Here is a 13085-nt window from a genome sequence, read left to right as displayed (position 1 = left end):
GGTCCAAACATAGTGAGTGAGTACAGACATGTAGATTATAAATTTACACCAAACATGATAGGCTGAGACTGATACAAACGGTGCTGGTCAGAGATTCAGTGTAGAAAACACAGTTCAACAGGAGTTTATTACAGTGAGTGTGTTAAAGCCATGGAAACAAACACGACCAGCGGAAGACAAACTTGTACACTACCAACATTTTGGTTGTCCGTTCACGTTTGCTAATTTCTACAGAATCATACCCGTGAAATCAAATCATGGTTGTCAAAGCATGTACACAGAAACAAAACCCTGAGGTGATTTCATGCACATTACCATAACATTAGTGTAATGCTACTATACAAATGCAAGAACGTTTTGCAACTTGTGTATAAAGTTCTGTGCAAGATGAATGTATCTAGAAATGATAAATTAACACCACTATTCCCATTTCATTTGTTTAATTTCCCCGACACTACATGACTATTTTAGTGCCATAACACTTTAAAAAAGTACCAGTATTTTCATGTTTTTGGACATGGATCATGGTAATTGTGGATCATGTGATAACATGATATATACTGCCATTGAAAAATGTGGAATTGTTAAGATTTGTTAGGCTTTTATATTCACAAAGGTTGCATTTATTTGATCAAACATACAGTTAAAACTGTAAAATATTATTAAAATTTCAAATGGCTGTTTTCTATGTGAATATATATTTAATTTATTCCTTGATTTTCAGCATCATTACTCCAGTCTTCAGTGTCACATGATCCTTCAGAAATCATTCTAATATGATGATTTGATGCTCAAGAAACATGATTATTTTTCAGGATTCTTTGATGAATAGAAAGTTCAAAAGAACAGCATTTATTTGAAATAGAAATCATCTTTATAACATTATAAATGGCACTTTATCAGATTTAATGCATCATGCGCTTTAATTTTCTTTAAAAAACAGCAATGAAAAAGTATTTTAAATATCAAAATACTATTATGTACATTAACTGTACATTTTGGTAAGGATAGGCATTTAAATATTAGCATTTAAATATAATGATGCACTGGGAGTTTTTGTGGCAATATCATCACCACGCAGAATAGCAAAAATAATAATAATTGTTTTCAAACAGGTTTCCCAAACAAACCGAGAGTCCCGTCTCAAAAGTCACAATAATACTTATAGTTTCTGCATGCATATTAAGCTGTAATGACAAATGTAACATTAACAATGCCACTCTTGAAATTAGCTAATGATAAATAAAATGCAGCTCATATCTTGCTTTCATTGGCGCGAACGTGAATTTGCATATAGCTGGGAATTAAAGATTCAATTTATATTAGATTTGCGGAGATGAAGTTATGTTGCCACGTGTAAGTGGAAACAAAGATGACGAATCTAAAACAAATCTCATGAGAAATGTTTAAATTTCTGTGTTAGGGGGGGGGGGGGGGGGTATATGGGTTGTGGCACAGTGATGAACTCGGAAACTTAAAAATGGCACTTTATGACAAAAAGGTCACCGATAGGGGGTTATTTATATAGTTTTTTTTTTGTTTTTCATATTCATAATTTTTACTTGCGCAGTTTAATAGGGGTTTATTTAGATGTTGCATTGATTTGTTAATGCATGATGTTGTGCATTGGCAAATCTAAAAAACAAACATACTTTACAAGAATGTACAAAAATAAAAATAAAAAGCATGTATTAACGCAGATTTCATAAATATGCAAAGCTGGATCGAAAAGTTATTTTTATGATCCGTTTCTGACTCAGAAAACGGAAGGTCAGAGACGAAGCTTATCTCTGCAGAGACGGCCTGTGAATGTTTGTATTGCACTCTTTAGGTGTTCCACCATCCAGTTTCAGCAAACCTGCACTCCTCCAATCAGATAAGCCTTAATCCAACCACCTGAAAGACTGCGGCTCTGTTTGAGGCAGTCAAACACCAGGTAAAAATAGAGTGAAGTGATGGAAGTCACCTCAGGTCACCGGCAGGTTTCATAATGGACGAAATTGAAAAACGCCCATGGAAAAAAACACTCCCGAGGAGGAGGTAAAGGAAGGCGGCAGACTCTAACTCACTTTTTTTAAACTCGAGTAATAAATAAAGCAATTGCCTCGCAGGAAAAACAAGCAAAAGACTCTCGGCTGCTCATTAAAGAGTGAATTTACACCTTTCTGCTGCCCGTACAGTTCAAGGCTCCTTGCTTTGCATATGAAGGGTGTTTAAATATCCATTAGACACCATCATTTGTCAGGCACAGCCCTACGGGCTTAAAGACGGAGAGAGAAACAGGCTGTGATGGGAAGGGTCACTCAAACACACATTGTGGTGTATGTACACAGTCTGTAGCAGAAGCGGAGAGTAAATGAAGCGCGAGGAGACCTCAGGCGGTGTCACAGTCTCTGAGTTAATGTATACTTGCACTACGCTTGAGGCTTAATACTTCTCATTTAGAATTAGAGCAAACTCAACTCTACCCGATAAATGCATCGTAAGACATTAAAGTCAGTGGCTGATTTAAAGGTGCTCGTGTTTTTCCTTCTAAATGCATTCAAAATGGCCTCAAGTATTCAATTATATATGTTTTTACTTATATATTTAGTGCAACACACTTCGGAGCAGACGGTATTACCAAAATATTATATGATAGCATGAATAATTTTATTTCACACTGATGATAATATATATAGTTATGGATCTAATGTTATGGATCTAATCTAATAAAACAAAGAGTCATTAATACATGTTTGTTATGTACTGTATTATTAATATATTCTTATTACTATTTATTTAAATTATCATCATGAATAAAAATGTATTAATAATAATGCTAATAACAAAACAAAATTAAAAATAATCAATTATTGTTATTCTGTATTATATTATATATTATTATTAGTGCTTTCAAATCAATTAATCGTGATTAATCACATCTAACATAAAAGTGTGTGTTTATATAATATATTAATTGTGATTAATCGGTTTGACAGCACTAATCATTATTAATAACAATATTTTATGTAGCACTGCATTTTTACACTGCATTAAACAACAATTTTTTTAATTATTATTATACGTTACTAGTAGAATTATATATACTCCTACTTATATTTATTAATCTAATATATGATTATTATTATATCACATAGTCATCTAGTATTGCACATTTTTTATTTCTAGTGACTAACATACTTTAATAAACACATTTTCAAATTTTAAACTTCATTGACCAACCAAAAAGGCAAGAGTCATCATAAGAGATTAATTTTAAGTGGCACGGTTTTGACTATATATTTTTTTTGCTTTAATTTTGACTTAATTTTTTATATATTTTTTTATTCTGGATTATATTACATATTATTATTAGTGCTTTCAAATCAATTAATCGTGATTAAACACATCTAACATAAAAGCGTGTGTTTATATAATATATGTATATAATATTTTAATTGTGATTAACCGGTTTGACGGCACTAATTAATATTATTAACAATATTTTATATTACATGTAGCACTGCATTTTTTCTAGTGAATAATTAAACAACAAAATGTTTTATTATTATTAATAGAAGTTACTAGTAGAATTATATATATATATTCCTACTAATAACAATAATCATATATTAGATTAATAAATATATCACATTGTCATCTAGTATTGCACATTTTAATTCTAGTGACTAACATACTTTAATAAACACATTTTCAAATTTTAAACTTCATTGACAAACCAAAAAGGCAAGAGACATCATAAGAGATTAATTTTAAGTGGCACGGTTTTGACTATATATTTTTTTTGCTTTAATTTTGACTTCTTTTTGTATATCTGTATCACGGCGTGGATATCTCACAGTATGAACAGAAACTTTTTCTAACACTGCGGTGTTTATGGTCCTTTCACCCGGCCCCATTTTGGTGTCCCACAAAACAACACTGTAGTCAATTTAGGTTCCTTTGCTGCCTCCATTTCAGAGCCTCTACAGCCCATTACACTTTTAATAATCCAACCCTGCCTCATTCTCCCCTCGCATGACGCACGACACATCTCACTGGCCAACACCTGTGATCTCGCAGGCCGTAAAACCCAATAAACAACTCTCGCTCTGTGCTGAACCCAGACCGTTCTCATTCTCCCTTCTCTCACGGCGTTCTGGCTAGCGCTCTCTGGAGAAACACTATAAAAGCTGAGCCACAAACCTTTACGCCGATATAGGTTTCTGTTGAATTACACAGCAATTTACTCTGTCGTTTACTAGCGCGACTATCGGCGATGGCGTTTTTCTGCCTTAGTGATCACAGACAAGCTGGCAGGCCTAAAATAAGATACACCGGTGTTTTGCCAGATGAGAAGTTTATTCTATGTATCATCTTTTTACTTAATTCATTTTACTCCAATTAATTTTATAACTGTATCATTTATCTCTTTTAAAGGGGTGGTTGAATATGATTTGACTTTCCTAACTTTAGTTAGTGTGTAATGTTGCTGTTTGAGCATAACAGAATCATGACAGAATACGCTAATCAATGACTAGAAGATAACTACACATCATCTGCATAAATTCATCAACTAACCATTCAGAAATGTCCTGTTGCTTCTACATGTTGTCACTTCTTCTTGAGTCTCTCCATCATTGTCTGACTCCGGTTTGAACATAAAAGGCTAAACGTTTTTGAAATTTCCAGTGCATGTGTGTGTGAGGTAAAAGGACACAAGCTGTTGAAGCTCCGCCCCCTGTGCCGGGAGCAGCAGCTCATTTGCATTTAAAGGAACAGACACAAAAACGATGCGCTCACCCTCAAAAAGTGACGACTTTAACATGCTATATAAAAATATCTGTGGGGTATTTTGAGCTAAAACTTCACATACACACTCTGGGGACATCAGAGACTTATTTTACATCTTGTGAAAAGGGCATTATACCACCCCTTTAAATCCTTTTATAACTGTTTTAATTTCTCTTGCTTTTATTTTGTGCTTATTTAATATGCAAAGCACTTTGAATTGCCATAGTGTGATATTTTAATTATTTTCTATGTAAAGCATTTTGAATTGCCATAGTGTATGAAATGTGCTATATAAATAAACTTGCCTTGCCTTGATAAAATACAAAAGCTTACACTTGTAGAAAAAGAAAAAAAAAGCTGAGCCCCAAACCTTTACTCCGATACAGGTTTCTGTTGAATTACTGAGCAATTTACTCTGTCGTTTACAAGCGCGACTATCGGCGATGCCGTTTTTTCTGCCTTAGTGATCACGGACAAGCTGGCAGGCCAGACACAGCGGTGTGATAAAATACAAAAGCTTACACTTGTAGAGGAGTTTAATGTGCGATGAAACGCAAAGACGAGAGATAAAAGTGAAATTTCCCTGGTGTAACTGAAATAAATGTCGCTTAATTTCGATCTTGTGTGCAAAACTGCATTAAACAACAATAAATGAAACAATATATCATACTTTTATAGTTGGTTAAACACCAATTTGAATAACAGCATCATCTTCCATTTGTATATGACAGACCCTTAAGCAATAACTGTAAATCTGCAGTCAGATACAAATGGCCCACAATCAAACACTGTGGCTAAATGGACAATGCAGATTTGCAGATAAAAATACAGGGCTACAAACATAACTGTTCGGGGTTCAAATCTTGTTATATGATGGTTGGTTTATACATCTAGTTATCCATCTACCTACTTTCTGTGTGTTTAGGCACACACTGAGAAATGCAATGAATGAAGAAGAACGAGAGGAAGAAAAGTGCTAAAGGTGTTTCTAACCAAATGGCTGCTTATAAAATCAGAAAGTTGTTGACAGTCTTATCAGACACAATTTAAGGCAGAACGATCTACATTGAATTGGAATAACAGGATCACTATCTAGCAGTGAACGCATTAATAGTATTCCCAGGACTCTTATTTGTGTATCTGCACTCCATCAGTACTTAATGTACCACATCTCAACACCCATGTCACTAAATCATTGCCTTTCTCCCCAAAGCTGCTTATAATATTATTTCAATATTTCTTCAGGGAGCCAAAAATATATTCATTTTATTTCTGAGAAAGTCAACTGAGTCGCATCAGTTCTGATGGGTATTACTATGATACAATAGGAGCTTTCGCACCATAGGAACATTTTCATAGTCAGTGTAACTATTGGCGGAAGTTTTTGCTGTGTTCGCACCACAGGAACTAGGAATGATTTCAGTTATAGGAACACCTTTTGGAGTAGCTCAAACTAGCACAATTTAGGCTACATTTGTGACCGCATTTGTGAAACACCAGCACCCGCCATTTTTAAAAAGCCATGAAAACACACAGTTTACATTAGGACTGCTCGATTATGGCAAAAATCATAATAATTTTATTTTTGATTATTTTTGGTCAATATTATATCAATCACGATAATTTAACATGATTATTGCTGAACGATATGATATATGAGTCTCCACTGGCGATATGTAAAAATTCAGTTCTCAGGAGGTTAGTTCCTATAACTGAGAACTAGAGATCGACAGATATAGATTTTTTATCACCGATACCAATTATGTGCGTTTATGTGCCCGATAACTGATATACAGAACCGATATTTATTCAATGTTTTATTTCTGTAGCGCCATTTACCGGTGAATCCGATATTACAAAAGCGATACCCGGTTTTGGGAAAATACTTACATATCGGGAAAAATATCGGTAAAACCGATTATCGGTCATTATCGATTATCGGAGTTCCTATAACTACCCGGTGCGAAAGAACCAATATGATGCTAAATTTGATCCACAAAATAAAATTCTATTTGAAAGGGATACTTCACCGATTAGCATTAAGCTTTGTATCAGTAGAAACCCGGTAGTATTTTGGAATGACCATGCTTCCCTCCCTCATGTCCCCCTGAGACGAGAGATTTCTGTATTGTGTGTCTGGAAAAAAAACTCAGACGACACAAAAATCGTCATTTAGCATCAGAGGCTCTTTTGTCCAGAGGCGAGAGACACCAGCCAGTAGGAGGAGCTCGTTCCGCATGTCTTCAACCCGCCCATAGGGGGATCTCACGATAAAACGCCGTCTTTTCAGTTTCGAGTCCACTAGTAGCCTAGTTGTATCATTTCTTCCGATACTGCCCTCTGTAACCAGTAGGCGTGGCTTGGGAGTGGCCTCGTAGGGCATCGAAGCAAGTGCATTCTGGGAGTTGTAGTCTTTCATCCACATGAGCCAAAAATAGATTTTCTGGCTGTTCTCAGTCTAGAAGGCACCAACTTCTAAATTAATTTTGCATTTCTACTACATAAATGACCCAATTTAAATACACATTCATCTTTCCAGCGGTGAAATATCCCTTTAAGCAACAATATTGAACAAGCAACAATATTATTTCTGCAGCGCCATTTATCGGTGAATCTGATATTACAAAACCTGATTATGGGAAAATGCTTACATATCGGGAAAAATATTGGTAAAAACGATAATCGGTCGATCTCTACTGAGTTCCTATAACTACCCGGTGCGAAAGAACCAATATTACGCTAAATTTGATCCATGCATAAAATTCTATTTTAAGCAACAATACTGACGGCAGATGTCTTACTTTAATAATTGTAACTCAAATGTAATTTAGAAATAAATCCTGTCTGAATAGTGCAAAGAAGCACAGCTTTATTCCCTTACCTTCATCAAAGTCGGCATCGTCCTCGGTGTGTTGAGGGAAAGGGAAGCAGTTTGTGATCTCGAGCCGGTCCTCCACCACCAGCCCCAGCAACACCCCCTGCACCACCTCAGTGCCCTGACCCTCCTCCTGGTAATGCTTGATGATCTTCATCACCACCTGGAACACAACACACACACATGCTGGAAGATCCACTAACACACACACTTCTTGAGGCTAGTCAAGTCAAGTCACATTTATTTATACAGCGCTTTTTACAATACAGATTGTTTCAAAGCAGCTTTACAGAGATAACAGGAAAATAATGCAACAACGTTTGTTTCCAGAAGAAAATAGTGTCACAGTCCAGCTTAAGTAAGTTCAGTGATGGTTCATTTTTGTTGTAAAAAAGTTTTTTATTTAGTTCATTTATATATATAAATGAGCGCTCATTGACTTCACCTGTGTCTCATCTTCTTGTTCGCTCACCCTATATAAGCCTGGTTCTTTCTGTCATTCCCTGCAATGTCTTGTTTAGTGTTACACTGCAATTCCGACAATTCTCCCTGGTTTCATGTCTCTTGGTTTTGGGATTTCTTGCCTTTTCCGTGTATTACTCTTTTGCCCGTGTTCCCTGTTTGTTTGTATGGACTTGCCTGCCTGTGTTTGACCTTGTCTGTACTTTGGATTACGTCTTGGGATTACCCTGTTCAATAAATACTGCATTTGGATCCTTCTTGTCTCAGAGCAGTTCGTGACACTGACGTTGAACATTGAACATTCCTAAACCCTGGGTTAACCTTCATATTAGCATATTTGCAGTGTCAGTGATTGGACAAACATAGAATGCGACCAGGGGCCAGTTGCATAAACATAGGCATTATGTTAAAACTGCGTTTCAAGAACTAGTATGATCAACTAGCAGTTATTTAGGGGTCATCAGTCTTACTGTTCGGTATCAAATTAGACTTGGATGACTAACTTAGCAGTTTATGCAACTAGGTATTGCTGTTTACATAAACGCTCTGGCATTGCACAACCTCTTTTATGTAATTGCAGACTGTACTATATCAAGTTTATATTGTAAGAATGAAACTTCTTCTCTTCTAATGGAGAGTCTTCACTCAACTGGTCTTGTTTTCTGTCACCATTTGACATTTTTCCCCTAAAACACTGAAATAACTGTTTATTACATGCATTTCCGTGACTGTTCAAACAAAGCATTGATTATTATTGGCTGTCTGTTGCTATTGCTAAGCATCTTCCAACAATGCATCGTTTTACACTGCACAAGTTTGGCACCGCAATGCAGGGATGTAAATATCAGTGACAAAGTGGTACATAAAATAGGATGTTTGCCCTTCGCAAAACACACTGAAAGATTTTATATTACTGCAAGGAAACAGCCAGATATACACATGTATATTAATCAAATTCATTGTGGTTTTAGGTTATTCATTTATTTATTATTTAACATGACAAATTGCAATAAATAAAGAGTTAGTATCCAGACATTTGACTGGAAGTGTGCTGTGCTTATATATCATGTGTATAGTCTGAATAGTCCATTGGAAAGCATGGTCTGGAGTATAAATGATAAAGGAGAGGACAGTTGAAGGGATTCCTGGAAATGTGATGAAAGGAATATGGTAGCAGGTGGATTTGGGACTAAATAAAGCTTAATCTTTAAGCCGTAAACTTTAATACAGATCATAACCGTTTGGAATTAGAAATGTGCCCTATAGATAACAGATGAGGACAGATAGAGAATGGGAAAAGGCGAGTGGGGCAGCAGTAATAACAGTGGATGAAATAGCACAGGTGAAGAGTAAAGCATCCCACACGGCTGCGATAAGCTCAATGGCAGAATGAAGCTCGCGTTTTTATAGAAAAATCTAATTCATCTTCAGCCGAGCACAGCAGGGGCTCGAATCTGTCGACAAAGCAGTATCGATCCCCGAGTGCAGGACGCCTGGCATCTAACGCAATAATAGATTTTCAGTTGTGACCACCAAGCAGGCGCAACCTTATTTAAATCCTAACAACAACAACAACAAAAAATGTCTTATGTTAAACCCTCAAAGGTTTCAAATAAAAATAGGTGAGAGATACAGTGATAAACTTGTGCATCGTGTTCATTGGACCAGCGCTGAAAGGTCAGTGGGGCCCAAAAGGAAAGACATGGTTAACAAGATCCTGGTTCAGAAACCTTTGACTGTGCTTAAATCTCCTAATGCTTAACCAGGATTATGGAACCAATATGGGGTGGAAAAAATCAATACAACACACCATCCATTCATCTTCAAAGCCTGACCCTCATCGAGAGCCATGTGCTTGGAAGCAATTTCTGAGAGTTAAAAAGACTTACAACCAGAATCTACAGTTCTCATAGTAGTGGAAGATCCCAAATACCTTCCTGTCATTCACGAGGTAGGGTCCGAAATTACTTGGATAATCACATTTCCAGAACTGAATTTTATTATTTTTTTCAAACACAGAGTAGAATAGAATAGAGATATAAAAAATAAAGATAAAATAAAAAGAGCAGAGGATAGAATAAAAGAGGATAAAATAAACTAGAATTAATTAATTAATTAATTAAATTAAATAGAATTATAAATAATAGATAAAAAAGAAAGAATAAAATAAATAAATAAATAAATAAAACAAAACAAAATTCAATTCAATTAAATAAACTAAGTAAAGTCAAATAAAATAAAATATGCCTATGTATGGTTATGGGGGAGTGGCGGTACTCTACGGACCACACATTTTACAAGATAACATTTTTGTCAATGACGCTCAGGATTTACACATGCTTTAGTGGACTCATAGACTAAGGAAACAGGGGAATATACTAAGGAATATATTATATATATAATCTTTTTCTCCTGAAACCAGCTTTCAAAACCTCTGTTTCCTTGGTATATATATTTTATTTATACTTTATACTTATTTAGTGGACTCAAAGACTATTTTTAATATTTTTAGTATATTATCCAATTATACTTTTCAACTCCAGAGGTCCAAAAGAAAAACTGACAGAGCTTGCAAGAGTTTGGAAATCAGTCAAAACAACTTTATTACTGAAATTGACTATCTTCACAGGTCCACTTTTACTTAGAAGGAACGTGATTATTAGACCTCGGGAACCTTAATGCCCTAACCGAGAGGAGGAGCTACGGCTGACGGTACGCTGGCAGGGGTCTTGAATTCCTGTTGTCAGCTGATGGCTGTATTGGTGGGTTGCCATCTGATTATCAATAAAGCAGACAGCCTGCGAATAACAAGCACTTAGGCCATTAGGCAAGACTCCAGCAGGTCAAAGTGACAGTAGCTTTAGTCATATTAAACCAGGTCTACAGTGCGAGTCAATACCCATTGTACTCCGTCAATAATGCCTGGGTTGTGAGTTGAAACGGTACGTTGTGAATTCACTTTGCATGCCGCACTAAAATGAAAGGACAATGAAAATTAAAGCATAAAGAATTCACAATATTTTATTACAATAGTCTTCAAAAGAGCAGGTTTTCACAACACGTAATATTTGGTTTTATTTTGCACTCCCGTCAACTTATAATTTTATTTGCACACACCATAATTATATGCCATTTTAGTCAGAGGAACACAGACTAAAATGAATGAATATGATGTGAAAAAATATTGACTAAATTGAAAGTATATTTTCAACAAAAGACAAAACCTTTGACTAAAGCAAAAAAATAGGTTGTCTGCCCTTCGCAAAAAGCACTGAAAGATTTAAAAATACAGCAAAGAAACGACAAGGGAGGAAACCAGCCGTATGTCCGGATGTGTCAAGTTTCGACAAAGCCTTTGCTCATTGTCTTAGTGGGACAAGGTTACGGTGAGAGTTACAGAGCAAGTGGCATTCACAGGTCGAAAAGAGAGTGATTTCTAACCCAAGCCGAAGTCACCGGGGATCCAGAGTGAGAATGAGGCAGGCATTGAGCGCTAGTCCCTGTAGTCCATCTGTCAAGCAACTGAAACTCAGACACTGCAAAGTCACGAAGAGGAGTCTTCGGCAAGGTGTGCACTAATCAGAAAAAGTGGACGGACGACTTCAGACGAGTTTCCAGCAGATCTACTTTGTGTCAGAACTACACTCTTAAAGACACCTGAAATCAAAATGTAAGTTTTTTAGCTTTTAGTATGAATATGTTCATTGCTTAAGGTTATGAATAAGCTGGTGTATTACAAAACATTGACAAAATTAGCATTTAGGAGATATAAGCATTCAAAACTTAGTCTCCCACTTCCGCTAAACTGGATCACGGATTTTTATGACGTCACCGCTTCTCATCACATCTTCGGTCCAATCAAATGCTCTCTAGAATCTAAAGCTCCGCCCCCTATCCGATAAATACCACCTGGCCGAAGCGAGTGTTGACACGGAGCAATATGGTTTGGAGAAGTGTGTTCGGTTGCTCAAACGCTCGAGTTTTATCCTGTTTTCCGTTGGTTAAGAATGAAATGGCTAGAAATTATTCACACATCTCCTATTGAATCCAATGTGTCATCAGCGCTCGGATTCGCAGTCAAGTGCAACTCGCAGTCTGTGAGGTAAACTAAACGCTATTGGCTATTTTGAAAAGGGGGAGGGGCCATCCAATATGCCCCGCCTTAGCTTCCCGTTTCCGTGGAAATAACATCAATGCATCAAACAAAGCTGCAAGTTCCAAGGCACTTCAGTGGGGCTTTAAGGCTGAGACACCAAGCCGACATTAAAAAATAGTGGTGATCAAAGTTGAGTGTTGTCGCCCTCGCGTCGGCTGTGTCTGGGACAAAAAACTGTGCTTGCCTTGAACACACCCCAAAGACTCGTTCGCTAAACTGAACAGCCAATCAGAGCGATCTATTTCACGACAGCGATGTAAACGTAAAAGTACACGTGTAAAATGGGATGCGTGGGATGGGATCGGAGAAAATGGGATGTGTTTCATGTCTTAAAGTGACAGCAGCCTAACAATCCTGCTGCTGTCTGTCATTAAGGATAATCAAAGAACAAAAGAAAAAGAGAAAATCACTCACTGCTCTTGACTGAATAACTTTTGTAGCTTTAATAAGGATAAATACACATTTAATTTATGCAGTGAAGACTGTCAAGTGTTTGATAACTACCTGTTAGACCTACCTGAAAGTCTTAAAGCACTGTTTACAAGGTCACATGGGTCAAACACATAGAAAACAATAACTTTTTGTGCATTTTGACAGGGCAAGTAAAAATCGTTCGCTAAACTGATCGGCCAATCAGAGCGATCTCTCTCACGACAGTGATTCAACATGCTGAATCAGACAAACTCCCGCTGGATTAAAGAGTCGACGTGAGGAACACACCACAAAAACTAGCCCGACATTAGTCTCTGCACTTAAAAATAATGGTTCTTTGAATCCATAAAGAATCAGTAACATCCATATTGGAAAAGGGTTCTT

General features: G+C 36.5%; 1 protein-coding gene across 2 annotated transcripts in view; it reads right to left on the bottom strand.

Moving 5' to 3' along the window:
- The window catches only part of eif3hb (eukaryotic translation initiation factor 3, subunit H, b), a 77628-nt gene that overhangs the window by 54229 nt on the left and 10314 nt on the right, over positions 1–13085 (bottom strand). For both annotated transcript variants that reach the window (XM_082185961.1, XM_082185962.1), the window contains exon 2: positions 7658–7814. In XM_082185961.1, the coding sequence (XP_082042087.1) occupies positions 7658–7814 (157 nt within the window). The remainder of the gene's footprint in view (positions 1–7657; positions 7815–13085) is intronic.

The sequence above is a fragment of the Leuciscus leuciscus genome (genome assembly GCF_965113295.1).
Source record: "Leuciscus leuciscus genome assembly, chromosome: 12".
In the NCBI taxonomy this organism is placed as follows: domain Eukaryota; kingdom Metazoa; phylum Chordata; class Actinopteri; order Cypriniformes; family Leuciscidae; genus Leuciscus; species Leuciscus leuciscus.
This window is presented reverse-complemented; position numbering and strand designations above follow the sequence as displayed.